The 22485-nt window shown below is 45.2% G+C and overlaps 1 protein-coding gene across 1 annotated transcript in view; it reads right to left on the minus strand.

Moving 5' to 3' along the window:
- LOC147733207 (mucin-5AC-like) overlaps positions 1 to 22485 on the minus strand; it is a 179705-nt gene that overhangs the window by 113140 nt on the left and 44080 nt on the right. Inside the window, exons 9-21 of the mRNA XM_086956039.1 lie at positions 20427 to 20565; positions 20016 to 20126; positions 19557 to 19626; positions 16405 to 16542; positions 16141 to 16305; positions 15365 to 15459; positions 14943 to 15069; positions 14217 to 14472; positions 13410 to 13456; positions 13055 to 13155; positions 6803 to 6954; positions 5963 to 6101; positions 5760 to 5870 (exon numbers count right to left, since the gene is read on the minus strand). Of these exons, the coding sequence (XP_086812165.1) occupies positions 5760 to 5870; positions 5963 to 6101; positions 6803 to 6954; positions 13055 to 13155; positions 13410 to 13456; positions 14217 to 14472; positions 14943 to 15069; positions 15365 to 15459; positions 16141 to 16305; positions 16405 to 16542; positions 19557 to 19626; positions 20016 to 20126; positions 20427 to 20565 (1651 nt within the window). The remainder of the gene's footprint in view (positions 1 to 5759; positions 5871 to 5962; positions 6102 to 6802; positions 6955 to 13054; positions 13156 to 13409; positions 13457 to 14216; positions 14473 to 14942; positions 15070 to 15364; positions 15460 to 16140; positions 16306 to 16404; positions 16543 to 19556; positions 19627 to 20015; positions 20127 to 20426; positions 20566 to 22485) is intronic.

The raw sequence follows: 22485 nt of genomic DNA on the forward strand, positions 1-22485 counted from the left end.
TTTTAACACAACATTTGAGCCTCTAGGATTCCAAGACCTAAATCTGTCAGAGGAAGAAGACTCAAGATGGGGTGTTCCCCGACTCAAGACCAGGCCTATAAGTAAATGGACTGAGGCCGCATTGCACCTGAATGGGTTCTGGCTAGTAAACCAGTTAAGGGCCACAAATAGTCGAACACCTTCTGACAGGATGGGGAAGAAAACCTATGATAATGGCATAAGGTCAAGTAAAATTTACTATTTGCTTGTCCACCTAAAGCTCTGGCATTCTCTCGTGGACATGGAGGTGAAGACTCGCATAGAGAGTGACCATAATCCCTTGACCTTATTATTTAGAATGGGTGTGGAAGGTATGGCAGGTGTGACTGAAGAATCAACAGCCCCAGAAACTATCCTAACAAATGACGAGCGTCACCATAAGTGGAGTAAAGTTGTTGAACAACCTGAAACGCTGATTGCTATTAAAGATAGAGTAGACAAGATATTAGCTACTTTAGGGTCAGGTACAGCTAATGGGATGAAGTACAGTCCATATGTGGAAGACCATGCTGATCTCTTTGCTAACCTCAAAACCTACTTTTGCAAGCCAAGCTCTGCTAGGATAAAACCAAGAAAAAAACCTGAGTGCTGGTATAACAAATCTTGCAGGGAAGCCCGAGCTGAGCTGGGCCTAGCATTAAAAACTAGGAACCCAAGAATAGTAAAAGTGGCTCGAGGCAATTATAGGAAAATAAAGTGTGGGTCAAAAAGAGAATGGGAAGATCACAAATGGCAGGAACTCAAGGGGGCATGTTCGTCTAAAAACCCAAAGCTATTTTGGGATACCAACAAATGGGATGGAGGTGGTTGTGCGGATAGGCCAAAAACAATGTCCCCCAATATTCATGGATTGAGTATTTTAAGCCCCAATATGCCAATACAGAGGATACTGTACTGTACAATACTGAGGCGGCCTTTGTTTTTAAATTTTATGACGATGCAGTTTTTAGCTTGGCGGATGTTGATAGAGCATTAAACTCAGTAATTGAGGGGAGAGCCCCAGTGATGGATTGTATACCTGCAGACCTATTTTTAAATGATAAGGAAAGATGGTGATTATATATCGTCCATCTATCAAATGCCATAGCCCAAGGGATGGCTGTCCCCCACTCATGGAAGGGAGCAGAAATTGTGCCCGTCTACAAAAAAGGGGATAAGTTGTTATCAGGCAACTACAGGCCTATTAGCCTGATTGATTCTATCCAAAAAATAATGGGTCGCATAGTCCTGGGGAAGATACAGGACTGATGGACGAAGGGAACATCTTGAGTCCACTGCAGGCCGGTTTCTGCCCCAGGACCAGCACAATAGAACAAGTCTTTCGGTTTATAATCCTTTATTGGCAAACAGTGGTCCTGGAGAAAGGGGTACTCTATGCGGTATTCGTTGACTTTAGGGCGGCTTTCGACCTAGTCCCGTGCTGTAAACTTTGGGGAGTATTGGAAGAACTTGGAATGGCACCGGAACTGTTGACCTTGGTCGTCCACTTACACAAGGACAACTATGCTAGGGTCAGGTGGGGTAAGCAGGGTGAGGTTACGGATGCCTTCCCTGTTGAGCGGGGCAAGAGGCAGGGTTGCGTCATGGCGCCTACCCTGTTCTCGCTCTTCGTGAATGGGGTGGCAGACTACCTCTCCCTGGTCCCTACTGACGCCCCTGTGATGGCTGGCAATCGTATCCCAATCCTCATGTTCGCGGACGACACTCTGATAATTTCTAAAACCCCAAGTGGTCTGCAACAGGCCCTCCAGCACTTCAAAGACTTTTGCCGACTGCGCTGACTTGAAATAAATACCGCCAAAACAAAGTTTATGTTTGTTACTGAACACAAGCTTTCCAAGTCATCTAAGCCAATTGGAGGAAGTATATATATGCATAACTGCCCGCTAGAGCAGGTTGACGGTTTCCCGTACTTGGGGGTCAACCTTCAAAGAGATATGCGCTGGAATAGTCAATTAAACCTGACCATATTAAGACACCAGCAACAGGCAGGTTTTCTTCTCAAAAGGTTTAAAACTTCCCTTACGAAACCTATTAGGACAATCCTTGAGATCAACGGGATGAAGGTGTTAGGTTCGGTCCTTTATGGAGCAGAACTATGGGGGTTTGAAAATTTGACAGATCTGACATTAGTAGAAAATGAATTTTTGTGTAAAGCCACTAGTGTCCCGAAAAGTACCCCCCTAACACCTCTGTTTTGGGATCTTTGCAAAAAAGCTGTACAAGATCTGGCCACTCTGCGTCCATTATTGTACTGGCACAGATTATGGACTATTGAGGAGTTACACCATTATGCCCGGGGTCTCAAGGAAATCATTGAAAAGGATCACTTTCATAAAATTAGCTGGTTGAAGGCAATTAGATCCCTGCTGGGGAGAATGGGTATGAGTGAACTGTGGGATGACCCAACAAATGCAATATTTCCATCTAAGAAAGATATGAAGGCCACATACTGGAAGCTGGTTACCTCAGAAAAATGTGCTAAAGGCCTCTCATCTCACCTTACAGTGCGATTTCTTGAATTTAAGGCTTACCCAGCTTTGGAACCGTCCTGGGATGCCATTGAGAAACCGTCTGACCTCAAGCTCTACTTCCAATTCAGGGTAGGCACCCTCCCCACAAGGTCATTTTCAGCAGGGTGGGCTGGGACTAATGATGATAAATGCCCTAAATGCAGGGACAAACATGAAACCATAAGCCATCTATTGTTCTTTTGTCCTCTTTATACTGCTCCGCGAGAAAAATGGGTAAAACCAATATGTCGACTAATTGGTTCCCGAAAGCATGAAGAGGTGATAGGAATATTATGCACAGATCCCAGCCTCTCAATTGCTAACGCTATGGCAAAGTTTTTGAAATGGGCATGGATTATTCGATTGAAAATAAATTGACAATATCACGGGTAGATTCAATTAATGGGAGGGCACCCCTTACTATGATTAACTGAGTTACGAGGACTGACCTCTAGCTTCTAACTACTGTAATTTCTACATCCCCCTTTTTAAACAAATATTAGTCTGGTTTTAAGCGGTTGTATTTTTAAAGTTGTATATTCAACATTAGTCTTGTGGAGTTTAATTTTCTTTTTAATTATTTATGCAAATGTATTTTTATAAAATTTTAGATTGTGATAAATGTATGTTTATGTGATACTTTTATGACTTAATTGTCGAATAAAGTTTAATTAAAAAAAAAAAGAAATTTCCTGTTAAAATCCCTTGTAGGCATCTTTAATGTTTAGATTTTAAAATGTTGGCATTTTTTTGCTCTTAAACTAGTGTGCCTGTCTCCAATACACTTCTGGGGTGGCTGACAGCTGGGCCTTGTGCCTGGCTTCTAGGCAGCTACACACAAAGGGAGCAAAGGATTAATTGGGCATTAATGGGCCATTGACTGACATGATGAGGAGCAGAGCTGATCACTGTCTCACTTACACATGTTTGGGATGTGTCCTGTCCCCACAGAAAGAGCTCCTTAGCCCTGTGCAGCAAGTCTGAAGCCAGGGCAGAAAAAGGAGGACATTTGCAGACTTCAAAGACCTTTCTTTGAACTCACTTCCACTTCAAAGGCACAACTGGGTATAAGTACTGGGCCTCTGACCCTACAAACTCATTACACTTAAGGACATGTTCATACTCAAAAGTGCTACATTAGGTTTTCTCCTGTTGCTTTATTTCGGTGGAGGTCTTTTCACATGCAACTCTTTTCTTTGTTCTATCACACTTCGATTCTATTTGACCTAGTAATAAGTTCATAAGGCATATTGCAATGTACCCATATCGCTGCCAGAGTGTCTTTCTGAATTGCTAGCCAGTAAATCCCTTATTTTAATTCTAATTTTGATTCATATAAGTATTTAGCAAATAGTTGATCACAAAATTTAGTTTCATACCAAGAGCTGACAATATGTTTCATGTTCATTATTTTTACAGTGCCCCTGAGGAAGGGAGTTTCCCAAAATGCATTGGGCCTTGATTCAAGTTTCAATAATGTTACAAATGTGCATATGATCGATTGGCAGTCATGTTTCTTCCATTTTGTATAATAAGTAGTGTTATATTGATTGAGTTTTGTTATATGCAAGAACAAAGTTCTCAAATGGTTTTTTGATTTCAGAAAAAGTAAATGATAATATAAAACAGAATTTATAATTTGGTATCTTTTTACTGATTACAGATGACTCATACTAAGTACTGTTCAATGTGATATACTTTACAACCAGTTGTGCATTTGGCATACTAGTGTGGCTTCCACCAGAAGTTGTTCTTTCAATTAGGCTGGCTGCCTTCTTAACCAAATAGCACACTAACTTTGTGAAACTTATTCTTACATTTAGAAAACTCAGCATTTAGAATAGGTGTGCGCAGGCAAACACTTCATCATGTTCATACTCTGCCAGGAAGAAGGACTTTTGTGCTGATGAAAGACTGTCACTTTACAGGACTGCTGCTCTAAAAAAATGTATTTTCTGCTGTGCTGTGCTGACCTTCCTGCTGACTGCTGCTTTCTCTGCCTTAGTGAGAAGGACTGGAGCGTCACCATTTGAACCCAGAGTGACTCCAAGAGCTTGTCTGCTTGCCTCCTGATTCTTTGCTTCCTGAAACTCTGCAAAAGCACCTGGACTCTGTCACCTATGAGGTCTACCTTGCCATGGAGTGCCTATCCAGTCCTGGGCCCTTTGAAGTGGGTTTTCTGTGCTGAACAAGCAAAATCCTTTCATCGCCTTTGTTGCAGCGGTTGGAACCAGTACATCTCCTGCAGCATAGACTGATCACCTGCCAAAGACTTTGCATCGCCAGCTGCGTGGCTTTACAATGATGTATCTCAAAATGCGTGGTCCAGAACTGATGCATCGCCTACATCCGTCTGGATCGACGACGAAACATTGCCTCCTCTGGTCCACGCATCTGGCCGGTCGATGGCACAACCAAGGTACTTTTCAGTGGAACCAATTTGATTTCTTTATCTGACCCGTATTTCATCGCTGTCAGCCTAAACTTTTGGATTCACCCCAGTCAAGCGCGACCAGATGTCCCCGGTTGGCGCTTTATGCTTTTAAATGCCATATTTCATTTCATCTTTAAAAATTCATAACTCCTATTCTACTTATTGGATTTTTTTGCTTTGTGGTCTCGTTTTGTTCTTTAAATTTAACTCTATTTTTCTAATATTTTCTATTTTAACTGTTGCACAAATACTTCACACTTTGCCTCTTAAGTTAAACCTGACTGCTCTGTGCCAAGCCACCAGAGGCTGAGCACAGGTTAATTTAGGGTGTGTATCTACTCTGACTAGGATTGTGATCCCTACTTGGGCAGGGTGCATACCTCTGCCAGCTAGAGACCCAATTTCTAACACCTGACCTATCAGTCTATGGAAGTACTAAAGCCATGTACTAAGACTGCTGAGTAGCAGAATGTTATCTAATTTTTAAAGTGTTATCCCTTAATAAATACTCCAACTAAGACTTTATTGATCATGTCCCAAGCTAGCACATGCAGATTCTTGAAGGTCTGTAACAAGCAAAGAATGATATTGCATTATCTTTTTCTGCAATTCTTCACAAGACTACATGAGTGGTTTTTTTAATCTGTTTGCTTTGGCATCCGTGATGAAGACCCACAAAAGAATGAAGTGTAGTGATTGTTAGGAACATCTCACAAAGTGGATGATATTTCAACATAGAGCATGTTGGACCTGTTATTGCTGACTCTACTTACAGCAAAGAAGATTTTAATGGCCTTGGAGCAGCTGGTGCCAGTGGTGCCGCAGGGAATGTTCTCAGTGATCACTCGGAAACTGCTGTTGGCTTTGTCACTGCTACAGTGGTCCTGAGGAGGTAAAGTAGATTGAGTTAATTCCTGGATGGGGCTCCTGTATCAATCCCACTGAGCATTTGACCAGCTGAAAACAAGCTTTTCACCTGGGCTAGGGTATATTCACAGTCTCCGTTGAAGCTGTACTGCTTGCCATCGAAGGTGATGTAGTGTCCATCGCCGTACACCGTGCATGTCCCAAGGCAGGGAACATTGGTGCATTCCCACATCCGGTTCTTACAAGTACTATAAAGAGGAAATATATCATATTACAAATGTGTACAGTCTTCTTATTTTCTTTTACAGTTATTTCTACTGTGCTTTGAAATGTAGCCAGAAAAAAACACTCATCATAAAGCCTGTTTTCTTGGGACTAGTTACAACAGGCAGGATAAGCCTCTGATTGCTAAGAAAATCTGGCGAGATAACTGCCTGTTGAAATCACATTTGAAGTTTCTCCAAACTAAGGGCCTCATTTATGAGAAATGACGCATCGCTTTGTGTAAGCAGCGATGCGATGGCATGTTTTACGCCGCTGATGCGTCACAAAAAGTGAAGCATCAAAATTGCAAAACTGACACAAGACTTCATAAATGAGACCCTAAATGTTTAGGTAGTGCCGAGCATTTGTTTGCAATAATGTGAATGACAGTATGGAATTCCTCGTTGAGCTCTGGGATAACCTAGGCTACTTCATTGAGCGTATACAACACAGAAATGTGAAACTGAAATCGAACATGAAGTCACTTGACACAAACATCTGTATGCACCCCTGGGCTCCATTGTTGTGGATTTGGTACTATCGCTTGGACTGTTGGTGTACACCTTTCCTTTACTGCTTAGAGTGCAGTGAGCATAACCACGGAGATGTTCGCATTCTAAACGTGCATGGTGAAACATTTCATGGAGAGAGCAACTGCACATGAAAAGATTAAGAGGAAACTCACCATGTGTTGCATTTGGCCTTGATGGTATCCCCTGGCTGGTAGACGGCGTTGTTGTGCACGCACGGGCAGTGGTCTGCCTTGATACAGTTGCCTTTGCCATCGGACACCAGCCCCTGAGGGCACATGCAGCCGGAGGTGCAATGGGTGCTGTACTGTGAAAGCCAAGAAAAGACAGGGGTGTCAGAATACTCACTCATTTGGGTATGAACTGATGGCCCAGAGTGTTCACAATGGCAGGTAAACGAAACTACAAGCTGTGTTAACTCTCATCCTGAAGAGGAGACTGGAATATGCAAAGCTCCACGAACATGCGTTCACCCCCACGAAGAGCTGCGTCGGGCGGAAGTGACGTGAGCTGAACAAGATGTTTGACCTCCTCACCCCTGTACTGACGGAGCCACCCGGCCCGTCCACACACGCACGCACGCACACACTCAGCCTGGGGGCGGGTCAAGCCCTCAGGCATAAATGAACGGGCGCAAGACCGTCTCGTGGTCTTCGGCCCCTAGTGCATAGCCAGGCTCACGTGTCATCATTTGTGACTGAGTGTATTAGGTCCCACTCTGAGGCATAGTTATCCCCTGACCCTTCCAAGTACTACACTGGTGACAAGGCGGGTACTTTGCCCACGCCTCGCCCCCGCGGACGCACTTGCCGTGTCCTGCGGTGCCCTGAGTGCCGCGCTCGCGCTGCCTGCGCTCGAGCCCGCGGCTGCGGCCTGTTTTCCCCTCGCGGGTGCCGTCCCGCCACCGTGGCGAGTCTGGCCCTACCGGGACTTCTGCCTCCTCAGCGCGCCTGCCTTGGTGCACAGGTGAGCCCCCCCCCCAGGAGACTGCATTCGCCGCTCGCTGCGAGGGACATTCCGTGCAAAGCAGCATTTCCTGCAGAGGCCCAGCAGCGCCTCCCTGACAGCCCAGCATCACAACCCCTGTGCCGGGGGAGGGAACCACGCAGCAGCCCACCAGGTGTCAGCTGGAGGGATCTATCGGCCATCGACGCTCACCCAGCCTCCGCGCCTGCTTCACGCGGGCGCGAACACCCCGCCCTGCGATTCCTCACGCATCTCGCGGAGGCCCGATTTTCCCCTAGTAAAGAAGGAGGTGCTGCTCCAGAGCTACTAACATGCCAACACAAGGGACTACAGGCCTAGTGGGCAGTCTACATGGCCCAAGCACAGCCAGAAACACAGAGCGACAGCAAGAGGCCCACCACACCACAGCCATAGCAGCCGGCCAGGCACCGTCGACACAGACCTGCGTCAGCGCGTAGCTCACGCACCACCACGTGCTAAGAATGAGTCTACGGGCAGCCGCTGGCAATGCTGACCCAGACCCAGCCCTACAAGCTCCTGCTCCACAGACGGTGGTACCACAATATGCGTAGGCTCCTACCCCTGTCGCCAACGCCACACCTGCTCTGCCGGGACACGCCATGGTAGCTCCGCTCCCGCCATTCAGTGAACTGGCGGACCCGCCCACGGCCGCCGCGCGGTGGCGCCTCTGGCTAGGCCGGTTGGAGCATTACTTCGTAGGAGTAAGAGAGACGGATGCAAAGGTCAAGCGCTCACTGCTCATGTGCTACGGAGTTGATGAGCTATACAAACTATTTGAGACCCTGCCAGACAGAGGAGACGAAAACGACTACACTGCGGCCATCACTGCGCTCAATCGCCACTTTGACCCCTGCGCCAACCCGTATTATGAGTGATTCAAGCTATGCCAGGCCCGCCAGGTGGAAGGCAAGTCGATCGGCATATACTATGCGAGGCTTCGCAAGCTTGCAACTTCCTGCGAATTGCCAGACCGAACACTGGAATTCAGAGCACAGCTCATCCAAAGCTGTCGGTCGGTTCAGCTGAGGAGTCTCATCCTGCGGCACTCCTGGATAAGCCTGGACGAAATTCTAGTGTTGGCCAGGTCGCACAAACTCTCGAATGCCCGAGCGGAAGCGATGCAAGCAGCACTCTATAGACCCACCATGCCGGCCAGACACGTGTCCGTTAAAGAGGAGCATGTCGACGTCATCAGAACGAGGACACTCCCGGCCGCCCAGAAAGGCCGGCAGCCAACTGCCTCACGCTCCGCATGTGGGAACTGCGGAATGGATCACCCCTAAAATGGCAGGTGCTTCGCGAGAGGAAAAACTTGCTCCAACTGCAGAAAACGGAATAATTTTGCAGCAACGGCAGTCAACGTGCTTGTCCGAGTGGGAGGAACGTCAGCCAAGGAGCGCGCCAAATCTCGCTCGAAGACCCCGGCCCCTGTAATCGGCATTCCGAATGGACGAGGAGGACGACAATGACGTATTCTTCATCTCATTCGTGGGTCAGGATGGATCGAGAAGAAGGCCCCGGCCAATGTGCGAAGTCCAGAACGCAGGATCCCCGGTACAGGCGTTGATTGACACGGGAGCGTTCGTGAACCTGATGGACAACTCACAGTACAAACTACTGTCCCCCCGACCGCCGCTGTCACCCCCAAAAGCCAGAATATACACGTACGACAGTGATGATCCCTTGCCCCTACGTGAAGTGATTGATGTGACGGTAGCTTGCAATGGCCAAAAGGTGAAGAAAAAATTTCACGAGACGGGAGGCAAGCGTGGCACGCTTCTCAGCTGCCACACAGCGGAGGACCTTCGGCTAGTATTTTTCGCCACCCAGATACACGAGCGACATGCGGACGCCATGTTGAATGAATTCCCGGTGCTCTTCCAAGGGCTAGGCGGCCTCAGAGGAAAGATGTTCAAGCTACACAACGACCACACGGTGAAACCGACAGCATTGCGACACAGGAGGGTACCTTTCCACCTGCGGCCGCAGGTAGAAGAAGAACTGAAAAAGCTGGATGAGCTCGGGGTAATCGAGAAAGTGTCGGGCCCGAAGCCCTGGGTGTCGCCCCTCGTAGTGGCCCCCAAGCCCAAACAACCGGGCACCATAAGACTCTGTGTGGACATGCGCCTCCCCAACAAGGCAGTCAAGAGGGAGCAACACCTCACGCCAACGATGGACGATATAGCGGCGGACTAGAATGGAGCACGCTGGTTCTCCAAACTGGACTTAAACGCAGGCTACCACCAGCTTGAGCTACACCCCGACAACAGGAACATCACAGCCTTCTCGACCCGCGTTGGTCTCCGCAGGCACAAACGTCTGAGCCTCGGCATCTGATCGGCCGCTGAAGTGTTCCAAAAGGCAATAAGGGAGACGCTGACAGGACTTCCAGTGGTCATCAACTTAAGTGACGATATTCTGGTCTTCTCTAAGACGCTGGAGGAGCATCATGGACACCTTCGGGCTACACTTCGAAGGCTGGCTGAACACGAACTTACTCTTCACCGTGAGAAATGCTCGTTCTACAATGAATTCTTTGGATACGTGTTCTCCCAAGACGGCCTGAGAGTGGATCCGAAGAAGGTAGACGCCATCCGGGCAGCGCCCAAGCCGACATCTGCAACAGAAGTTCGCAGCTTCTTAGGGATGGCCACATACTGTGGCCATTTCATCCCCAATCTGGCGTCCCTGTCAGAGCCCCTACGGACACTCACCAAGGCAGGCCATCCATGCACATGGTCCGTGAAGGAGTAGGAGGCATTCTGTGCCGTGAAACTTGCACTCATAAAAGACAAGGTCATGACGTACTTCAGACCACACAGACAGACGGAGGTTGTCGAGGACGCCAGCCCGGTAGGGCTAGGGGGGTCCTGATGCAGAAAACGGAAGACCAAGAGTGGGTACCCACGGCCTACGCCAGCCGAGCACTGACACCGACGGAGATGCGCTATGCACAGATAGAAAGGGAGGCGCTCACCATTAAATGGGCTTGTCAGCACTTTCATTTGTACCTTTTCGGTCACGAGTTCAAAGTCGTCACGGACCACAAACCTCTAGTGCCACTATTCGGGGGTTCTGCCAGGCTTGCGCCACCCCGGATCGAAAGGTGGGCTGTCCAACTTCAAACATACCAATTCGAAGTCGTCGTCCGGCCAGGAGCAGACAATCCAGCAGACTTCTTGTCGCGCCATCCGGGACACCCCTCCACCGCGGCAGAGCTAGACGACCTTGTAGACGTGGAGGAGTTTGTCAGGGTGCTATCGCAAGACGCATGCCCGAAGGCCCTTACCCTAGAAGTGATTGGGGAAGCCACAGACCAAGATGAATGTCTCGGCTGGGTGAACGCCACGCTCGAAAATCGAAACTGGAAATGTTTACTGGATGGAGCCAGTGCACTAAGTCAGAATGAACAGACCTTTCGGCAGCAGATGTGGCGAGCACAGAGTGAACTTAGCACGGGACCCCATGGGGTGGTCGTGCATGGTGCCACCATTGTCATCCCCTCGAGCCAGCAGCGAGAAGTAGTTTGCCTCGCTCATCAAGGACACCAGAGAGTGGCAAAGACGAAGGCTCATCTGCGTGGCCAGGTGTGGTTCCCAGGCATTGACAATGCTGTGGAGAAAGAAATCCGCAATTGCTACTCGTGTGTCATCACCAGCCAGGAACCGGCGCTGCACCCCGTCATCACAGAGGACCTGTGCGACATTCCATGGTCAAAGATAAGCATCGACTTTGGCTCTTTTCCCGATGGGCGACAAGCCCTGTTACTGATCGACTCATGCTCCAGATTCCCGGTGGTAGAGGTGGTACCTTCCACTGCGTTCAGTCACGTGAAGCCAGCGCTAGACCGGACTTTTGCCATGCTAGGTTTTCCTGATGAGATAAGGTCAGACAATGGACCACCCTTCCAGGGCAGTGACTTCAGGGCCTATCTAAGCATGCGAGGAATCAACCACAGAAAGATCACGCCACAGTGGCCTCAAACCAATGGCGAGGTCGAAAGGTTCAATGAACCGGGCGTTGCAGATTGGCGTGTAAAAAGGTGAAGCACCAGAAGAGTGCCTGGCGCAGTTCCTTAGCGCCTACAGGCAAACACCACACTGCACCACAAAATGTGCGCCGGCGCATGTCATGTTTTGGAGAACCCCACGAGACTGTATACCGACAAGCCCGGCGTGGCAGTCCCCGGAGCTGAGCATGAGGAGACTCAAGACAGAAGGAGGCACACCAATGAAAGAGCAAGCCGGGCGCGAGCGGCCCGAGTCAGACCCCTAGCGGTCAGAGACCATGTGGTGCTGAAGACCCGGCACCGCAACTGGAAGTATCAGACCACATTCGAACCCGAGGTGTGGGAGATCGTGAACATCCACGGCACCATGGTGTCAGCCTCACACGCATGAGAGCCGTAACGAGGAATGTATCGTGGTTCAAGCGAGTCTCCAATGAAGGAACCCCGAGGGAATCGATGCCAGATGATGTGGAGGGGGTGACGAAGACGCAACGCTCCTCGGGACTCCGGCAAACCAACAAGATCAGGAACTGTCGGTGCCCCGGCCAGCAACAGAGTTAAATGTCACCCAGGCGAGTCCCGCATGCGACACTGAGGAACCCATGAGAGAAGGACTGGCTGGAGAGCAACGGAACAGGAGGTACAATCTCCGACCAAACCCGGCCCCCAGTCAGAGACTCAAGGACTATGCATGTGGTCTCCGTGCCGCTAAAACATACAAATAGCCAGGACTAAATAACTGTGAGTTTGGAGGGATGTACTGACGGAGCCCTCCGGCCCGTCCACACACGCATGCACGCACACACTCAGCCTGGGGGCGGGTCAAGCCCTCAGGCATAAATAAACGGGTGCGAGACCGTCTCGTGGTCTTCGGCCCCAAGTGCAAAGCCAGGCTCACGTGTCGTCATTTGTGACTGAGTGTATTAGGCCCCACTCTGAGGCATAGGTATCCCCTGACTCTTCCATGCACTACAACTCCCATGCAGAAAGTGGTAAACACGGTCTTCGAAGAACCAAAAAAACACAATTGCGTTGGTGCAAAAGATAAACGTCTATTCCTGACGCAGTTCCAGAGGCGCAACTAGAGCCACATTTTTTTTTTGGGGGGGGGGGGGACTGAAACATTAAGAAGTAGGTAGAGTGGCGCTGCAGTGGCTCTTAGAAGGGGTGAAACATCAACAAAGCCTTTTAAAGACCTGTGAAGTGCTCTGGTGTGGCTGTGTGCATGCCCGGGAGCTGTCTGAGCCCGGGCTGCCACACACGACGGGGTGGGGGTGGGGGGCTAAAGCCCTTTGATTCCAATGGGTGTTGCGCGCCTGCGCAGTTCCATGCTCTCATCTTCGCAGTCCATCATCCAGTATGGCAGCCATTCACACACCGAAAAGGAAACTTAAACCCAATAGGCACTTACGCATTGCATATCAAGTGTGTGGCAGCTTTTCTGGCACTCTGCTCCTGGTGTACCAGCAGTGACATTGGCACAGTCAAAGTAGAGCATGGGCGCAGGGCATTCTGGGGGAGTAAAAGATAGGTAATAAAGTAAGTGACTTGAAACGTGTTTAAGACCTGAAAATCAGCCACCGTGCGGGCCCTTCTGATGCAACGCCCACCCCTGTAGCTTCCGCCCTCACACGAAGTCCCTGCCTACACTTTTGCACTAAAAGGTTACTCAGGTCCCCCTTAGGCGAATGAAGCAGATCCTGCCAGGCCAATTAACAGAGGCTGTCTGAGAAGAACAGAAGAGTGGAGAGGAGAATGTATTTTACCTGGCTTTGAGGATCCAATGCAGCTGAGCTGCCCTTGTGTGCAGGTGCTGCAGGGAGAAAGGTAAGAGACAGCATCAGTTTTTGATTTTTTGACATTCACTTTCATTTGTATATTTTATGTTGCTTTTCCCGCTCCAGCGTCCACGGGACTCAATTTATTTTTGTTATTATTTAAAAGTTTTCAAGGCAAAGGGTAGGGACATTTCTTCATAGGGATATTTTCCAGAGAGACCCGAGGGATATTCACGAAAATAAATTTACATAGTTTAGGCCGGAGAATCTCGGAAATTAAAAACTTGTAACGTATCGATATTTGCATTGTAATGTTATTGTGCTTGTCCATTGGCAGTCTACTGTGTGCCATTTCTTAATTTCTAAGCGGGACCCACTTTCTGAGGTAATCTACCAAGGATCGATCGGCTTTACCCCTCAGTGCTTCCAGCTAAAAAAAAATATCTGTGCACGTGACAAAGGACACCAAGCTGTCTACTCTGGCTGGATCTCGTTAGGGCAGAGTCAGCCCTTCATCCTTCAGAGGTCTTAAACTGAACAATTATTAGTATTATACAATTTATTGAGCTCACCCGTGGGTGTCCTGACACTATGTGAAATCTTGCCTGAGGATTGAAAAGCTTTTCGGAAGGCCAGAAGGCTTGCCATACATAACTCTCAGATACAGAGGAAGCTGATTCCAACAATTGTAAGTTATGCAATGCAAACGTCTGATGTATACACGGCATTTCAAATCCAGTGCAATCCTGAAAATGAGCTAATCATGTAGAATAGCGACCCTCGCCATCAGCTCACCAGAGAATGCCGTTGTCGTGGACAACCTCTCCGGAGGGCACGGCGGTTCCCATGAAATAGCAGGGGCAGACAGCAGCTGGCACACATTTGCCCGATTCGTCCATGTAGGTTCCTTCCTCGCAGGTGCACCCATCCACAGGCACGAATTTAACGCTGCAGGTCAAGTCAGGCTCACTCAGGGAGCGGCAGGTGGGCTGGCAGGAGTTCACCGAGTAGCTGTAGGTCATGGTCTTGGGACAGGCAGTGGTATATTTGGCTGTAACGGGAACAGGTTACATGTTAATACGAAGACAACGAATTGCCAGGGAAACAGGAAGGCATCAACCCCAAGGTGCAATGCTGAGCAACAAGCCCTAGCGCACAGTGTGAACTTGGGCAAGTGCCATCACTGCCCGATGCCAAAGTTCAGATCCAAGATGTTCTGGTGCGGAGAGCTAAAAATGTGCCTGTTTGTGGGAAAAACTGTCAGAAACACAACCCACCTTTGATGTTTTCGAACCAGAATAAGATTTTAAGAAGTAACAAATGCAATTTTAGTTAAGGCAAGGACCTGGACAGATGATAATGCACTAAAGCTTCTGTAAAACAGCTAACAATGCCTATAGAGGATTGAAAACAGGTCAGTGTTAATCCCCACATCCCCTGATCTCTTTAGAAGATTTTCCTAAAAATTAATATTTGCTAAAATTGAGACGGTAAGAACAAAAAATGAGTGATTTCACTTACCGCAGACAGTCTTTCTCCATCCGGTTATGGGTAGGCCCTTGGCAGCACATGCCCTGAAGTAAGAGGAGAGGGCCGCACACATGCAATCCTCGCTCTTCTCGCAGCTGCAGGTGTCAAACATACAGTTCTAGGGAAAACCGAAAAAAGTTTGTTCTTAAAATTCAGCAAAACCCCACAGGACGCTTAAAAAACACTTATTTGCTTTAGATGCCTTTGCAGGTGTGCTGTATAATGGGCTGCGATTATTCAATGCAGTAGTAGTGACTCAGTAACACCATTATCTCTTCCCTATCCTGGTGTGCAAAGCAGCAATAAGTATAAAGCATGAGTATCACAACAGTAGAAGCAGAAGGCACACCCCCAACACAATGGTTTAAATCAACAATGTCGATATCTGTAATAGTTCAGTGTTCAAGACTTACAGCGTAATAGGTGGCCGGGTTCACCTCGGCATGGCAGCTAGCGAAGGGTCCAGTAGGGTCAGTCAGCAACCCACACCAGTGAGAAGCGAACTTCTCTGAAATAACAAACACAGAGACATTACAGACCTCGGTTTCACTCCAGCCACATGAACACCCGCTGCTGATTCCATTAACCGCCCAGGTTTATGGTGCAAATCACAAATTCAATTTAGTGTTATGTATGTTTCTTGTGGCTGTTGAAAACACTGATTCAATCGACCTTCTGTTTGAAGCCCTAACTCGTCCAAAGAGATTCTATTTTTTTCCCAAACAGACTCCTCTGCAGCTCAGGTTGGTTTGGTTGAAGTTAGCTCAACCTGATCCACAATTTAAGGGTGTTTAAACCACTGAAAAGTTGATAGAGATATTTATATAAGTTATAAACAGGTACAATTGTGTGCCATCCGTATACGAGTGGCCCTTCACTGGAAGATTTGAGTTTTTGGAGGCAGAAACAGGTCAACATTGAGTAGTGCTAGTGGGAGGTAAACCTCTAGGGTAGATTAACTCAGCTACAGTGAAAGAAATCTGTCTTGTTGTGTCCTCATGTATTATAGAAAATAATGAAACCAGCTGAAACCCTAAAATCCCTCGTGCTTAAAAGGAATGGTACAAGCATGAGTGTGGTGCTTGTAAACTAGGCAGCGCTTTGCCCAAAAAGATACTGAAGAACAGCCAAGATCATAGGTAAGAACTTAAAAACAACCAGCCATTTATTTGAATAAAAATTTACTTGCCATTTTCAATGCTGAGAGTACATGGATTCTCAAAGATGTTTTTTACATTGGGGCAGCTCGCAGACGTCTTCCAGGTGTTTGCAAAGGCAGCTGCAGTGCCTTCTACGATTCCACTGATGGCTGTGAAGTCATCTGCCTGAACGTCATTGAAGTTTCCACAGAGACCTTTTCAGGGAAGCAGAACAAATCATCAGACACTCATGCACACTGCGCCTACTGGATGAGCATAGGGAGGAGGCGGATATAGAGATCCCATTTCCTTACCACAGGTTTTCCCCTGGTATTCTGGCTCCAGGCTCACATAGACCTGCATGATGGGGATCAGCTGGATCTGAAGCTGGAGACCAAGCTGTGTCTCCACAATAATGAAGAAGGAGGATGGCCTGAAAATGGTAACATTGGCTGGAAATGAGAACAGAATACTTTTTAGCAAAGAAGAAGGGTAAAAGAACCCAAGTCGTGAAGCTTGTTATGAGAGGTGACCACTTGAACAGGTTAGAAAGTTCATGTCGCTTGGATTTTCAGGAGTATTTGCATTAGTTCCATGTTATATTATCGATAACAAAAATATTGCCTCCCTATACTTAAAAAGGTAAGTACAGTAATATCGACTCAAAAAATATTGATTTAAAAAATATAGATGTAAAAAGTATCGACTTTAAAAAATAACAACTTAAACTAAATGAATTAAATATTATTATTATTAACAAATTAAATTAATTTTAATATATATGTTAACTAATTTTATCAAATAAACAACATTTTATTAATATAAACACAAAAAAGTGTACACATACATATATTTACTTAAATACAGTTTATTAACTATTATCTATATTTAATTTATAAACTTTATTAATTATATAAAAACAACATAAACACATATATAAATAATTAAAAATAAATAAAAGTATTTAATATGTTCTATATGTAATTAACACATTAAAATATTAAAAAAAATACATACATTTAAGAACAAAATAAAAACATTAATAGTTAAAACATTAAATAGCGGGAGGGTAAAAATTACTATTCCCACTCCTGAGAGTGCAACAGTAGGGAAAGCGCTGGATAGCGCAGGGGTTAAAAATACTATTACCACTCCAGTGAGTTCAAGAGTAGGGAAAGAGCTGGATAGCGGAGGGGTAAAAATTACTATTCCCACTCCATTGAGGGCAACAGTAGGGAAAGCACTGGATAGCTATGGGTAAAAATTACTATTCCCACTCCAGAGAGTGTAACAGTAGGGAAAGCGAAGGATAGCTTAGGGGTAAATATCACTATTCCCACTCCAATGAGTGCAACAGTAGGGAAAGCGCTGGATAGCATAGGGGTAAAATTTACTACTCCGACTCCAAGGAGTGCAACAGTAGGGAAAGCACAGGATCCCAAAACAATAAAAAACAAAAATAACAACATTTTCAATACATTTAATTTCGAATTTTAATATAATTAATATATAAATATAAATATATTATTATTAACACTATAAAATCCACAACAAATACCTAAAATTAATTACACGATTACATGTAATATTTACTAATTAATTAATGAAAATTAATGTATTATTAATTAATTAAACAATTAATTACTTACCAGCTTTCACACCATTTACACATATAAACACCACAACACACACCTAAAATTAATTAAACAATTACAATTAATAATTACCAATTAATTATTTAAAATTACATTTGTATTATTTATTAATTAACCAATTAATTACTTACCAGCTTTCACACCATTAACACATATATACACCACAACACACACCTAAAATTAATTACACCATTGCAATTAATAATTAATAATTACTAAATAATTAATAGAAATTAATTTTAAACTTTGTATTAATTAATCAATTAAAAATTAATTACTTACCACCCTTCACACCATTTACATATATAAACACCACAACACACACCTAAAATAAATTAAACAATTAAATTAACATGCTTAGTTATTAATTAACTAATTGAAATTAATTAAAAACTAATTATTAAACTATAATTAATGAATAAATTAACACATCAATTAATCAATTAATTAATTGAAATTAATTAACAACTAATTATTAAACTATAATTAATATTTTTTTAACACAATAATTAATCAATTAATCAATTGAAATTATTCAGCAACTAATTATTAAACTATAATTCATTATTAAATTAACACATTAATTAATCAATTCATTTTACATAATTAAATTACTTCCCACCCTATTCCCCTATAAACCCACAACCCGCTGCGGAGCTATTAACGCAAAATTAAACCTAAACTAAATTAATACGTAGAAAAATTCTAAAACATATAATCGAATGAGAAACAATTCTTATTAAAAACACTAAAATAAATAACATTATTAAAAAATCGATATTTTAGTAAACTATATTTTTGTAAACGATATTTATTACAACAATATTTTTGCAATCGATATTACTTACCTGTAGGTCGATATATTCTTGTCATTTATATTTTTGTAGTCGATATTTCTTCACAACGATATTTCTGCGGCAATATTTTTGTTACACAATATTTCCCCGTCGATATTCCTGCTCTGCACAGTTTGCATTATTCTTTTACCGTTGTCACTTTACTAATTGAAATACCGGTACACTTGAGTATCTCATCAGAGTGGATGCGTTCCTCTTGCTTTATTTACCCCGAACACGTTTGCTGTGAACTGGTGGTGACTTCTAATCTAGACTCAATATATTTTACATTTCCTCATGCACTTCTTCACTAAGTACAATTCATCGCATGCCTGGCCCACAAATTTAACTCAAGTAAACAATTTTCACTTCATATTTTAGAGACGTGTGCCATTTTATATAGCCATTTTAATACTATTCCCTTAACTCAGTAACTCCAGATAAGTGAACACGTTTGCCTCCTCAGTGTAAAAGCAGTAAACACACCCCATGCCTCCCCAATTAAACATACTTCACGTGCCATATGCCACACCCCTTAATTCCAGGCACCACGACTGCCACACCCCTTACCACCAGTTCTTAAATCTTCCCGTCATGCCTTCCTCTCACGTCTTTGAATTAAGTGCCTCGCTTTTTATTAAAGGATGGATGACATCCCTTAGACAGATGGTCCTGTAATTTCTTGACATGTTAAATGTGAACATCTCTATTTTTTAAGTCTTACTGAAAAGATGTCCGTTTGCTTACTTTCTAAGGACATTGTAAGGATGAAAAGGGAGAGGTAGCTTGGTTAAAGGAAGTTTTGTAATAGGTGCGATCCATTTCCTAGAATTAAATGAACAGCACTCGTGACCAGTTGATGCTGAAGCCGCCTTTTAAGAGGCGACGGTATCAGACAGGAAGTAGAGGTGGATTGGCTACACAAAGGAGAAGGTGCATGTCAGCCAGAGATGCTTCTTCAAAGCAGGGACTTACCGGCTGAGACGGGCAGCTGAGTGTATATCCAGTTCACAAACACACTGCCGCAGGGTTTGATAACGATGACCTGAAGGAGTGAAGAGAAAAATGAGTTAGTCAGGCCCTCTTGAAGACGTTTCACCAGCGTGGACAGACTACACAGGTAGGTGTGCAAAGGAATGACTTGGAAAGTTTCCAAAGTGTACACAATGTCCCATGTCGATAATGGAACTGTGCCAGCACTCCACCACAGCACCTCATGAGCAATGCAGATTGTTTGGGCCTGATACTTTTTATGGCATTCCTTACCCAAGCATACCGCCAGCCAGGACCCGTCCATTATTCAGCCGTCTTCTGATGTGCCACCACCACACACTGCCTCACATCACCGCAGGGTTTAACTCAGACCCTCTAGTGAGGCCCATCCCACTCTTATGTACAGGCCTCTTACTGATGCTTGTTTGTCGTAGAACTTACCGTCTGTCCATCATTGAGGCTGAGGGCGACACTCTTCAGGCACGTCTCGCTGTCCGTCAGGCCGCACTTGCGCAGTTCTCCCAAGATGGTGAACGTGTTTCCTTCACAGAGCTATTATACAAACAGCACAATTAACATTCATGTACTCCGAAACTTCCGGTCCTTTCACCTGTACTGTGCTGGAGGTGATTCAGGCCACCATAAGGTAAAGCAACCGCCCCTTACAAGATTAGAGCAATGAAAACAGATACATATACATTTTGTTATTGAATTATGGTTTGATGCTTTCAAGTATTCGCTTTTGTTTGAACCCAAGAAAGAGGCCCTTTTCAGCCTTGCACCCTAAGCTGCTGCTGGGCATAGAGAGGGTATTCAGTACCCGCAAACATCTTTAGATTGAATGACGTATACCTTTGAAAGAACGTAGCTACAGTCTCCGTGCACGGTGTATCGTGTGGCATCATAGGTGGCAATGTGAGAGCCTCCTTCGACGGAGCATGTCCCAGTGCAGGGCTGTTGTTTGCAGCTCCACTGGCCTCCAGCGCAGGTGCTGTACAGAAAAAGAAAAGTGAAATACAGTTAGAGCTTAGTTTGGAAAAGAAAGAGTGCTGATGCTCAAGGCTCTGCCCAGAAGCCCGTGGCCAGTGCCACGAAATGTTGCGCACTGAATAGCAAGGTTGCCCAGACTTGAACCCACCCAGCCTCTTTAATCCACTACCAGACACTGCCTGCCATCTTTATCGCACTCCTGCAGACTCCTCTGTGACGGGGTTTCCATCCATCTGCTTTGTGTGTTTTCTCTCTGGCCATCAACGAAATTTCTGATGCAGAAAAATAAGGGGCATATTATCAAAGAAGAGCGATAAACATAGCTAAGCGCACTTAGCGCGTTTCTGTTTATCAGCGTCTATCGCTGAATTACATTGCTGTGTTAGCGGCATATTATCAACGCTTTGCGAACAGGCGATGTAATTCCACCGATAGCCGTCAAGAAACAGAAATATCTCCTGAAATCCAGTGATGATTATGGAGATGCTTGCTGATAAGGGAGTGTGGTCGTAACATGGCGATCCACCTCCCATTATCAGCATAGCTAATTTAAAGAAAAAGCAGATATTAACTATATGCGATAACCGTGGTTAGCGCAGTTTGTGTTAACGCTGGGGCTGCATTGTAAATAGTGCAACGTTTTGTTTGCCACGTTAATCATGAAGACATTGTGAGGAACGCCCACCTTGCATGTCATTAGCGATAATATTCGCTGACATGCAAAATGGAGAAAAAAAATCCTAAATCAAGGAGACACACGTTAGCGTGTCCTTGAGAATAGTGCAATATTTAAATTGCTGCTTTTCGGCCGAAATCGGCAGCTGAAGCGGCGAAAATGGGCTTGATAATATGGCCCTAAGTGCCTTCTGAAAAAATGGGTGTTGTTGGCCCCCACAAGTACTACCAGCTCAAAATAAGCACTTAGTACAGTTTAACAATTGTCTGGGTCTGAAGCAATGTGAAAAACACTACAAACAACCAACTAAGTGTAAGAAATTAAATCATTCGGGCGAAAAGGGCAGGATTTATAAATTACCCTTGGCACAGGGGCTGGTGAGATTTCAGAAAGTGGTTTTCATTAACTTCGTCAGATTCATGAAAGATGGCAACATTTTAAATATTTTTGCGTCATTTCCACTTGTTGCTGTACTTTGGCCAGTGGTCCAACAAATGCAGATTTATTATTGAGAAACTGGTGTTAGAAAATGTATCCCGTTCACTGTGTTGATTGACTAGCATGTTCTGGAAAGACACAGAGTTTGTCAGGTGTTTCCACCTTTAATGTATGTGAGACTCGTGGAGGCGTTCAGCAGCCTGCAGAACCACTCAGCACTTAGATCCTGCAGCAGAAAACCTTGGGGCATATTACCAACGTTTAGCGATATTTACAGCTAACGATGCTTAGCAACACATTTTTTAACGCTAAGCATCGCCGGAAATTATCGCAGAGATAACTTGCTATTAGCAAGATTTATCTCAGTAGTGATAAAAATCCTCGCGCTAACTGCCAATTGAGAGATTATCACTGGAAAACCAACGATAATCTCTCGAAGTTTGGCGTTAGCTTGATTATAGGGGCTCACAAACTTAGCCATGATATACACCTTCCATAGGATATCATGGCTAAGTCAGGAAAATACCAGGTGTAAAAAAAGCAGTGCTAACCGCGGTTAGCGCTGCTTTTTTTTATCACTAACAGGGTTAGCGAAATCCTTGATAATAGGAGAAACGTCGCTTAACATCATTTCTCCTATTATTTTTCTCTGGAACGCCCCCTTTGCATCTCATTAGAGATGCAAGGGGAAGCGTAGAGAAAAAGGGTGCTAACATGCAAATTTGTGTGTTAGCGCCCTGTTGCTGATAGGGAGATAATTTTATCTCCGCTTTCTTGGCTTTTAAAGCCAAAAAGCGGAGATAAATC

The sequence above is a fragment of the Lissotriton vulgaris genome, chromosome 2_1, assembly GCF_964263255.1.
Source record: "Lissotriton vulgaris chromosome 2_1, aLisVul1.2, whole genome shotgun sequence".
NCBI classification, from domain to species: Eukaryota; Metazoa; Chordata; class Amphibia; order Caudata; family Salamandridae; genus Lissotriton; species Lissotriton vulgaris.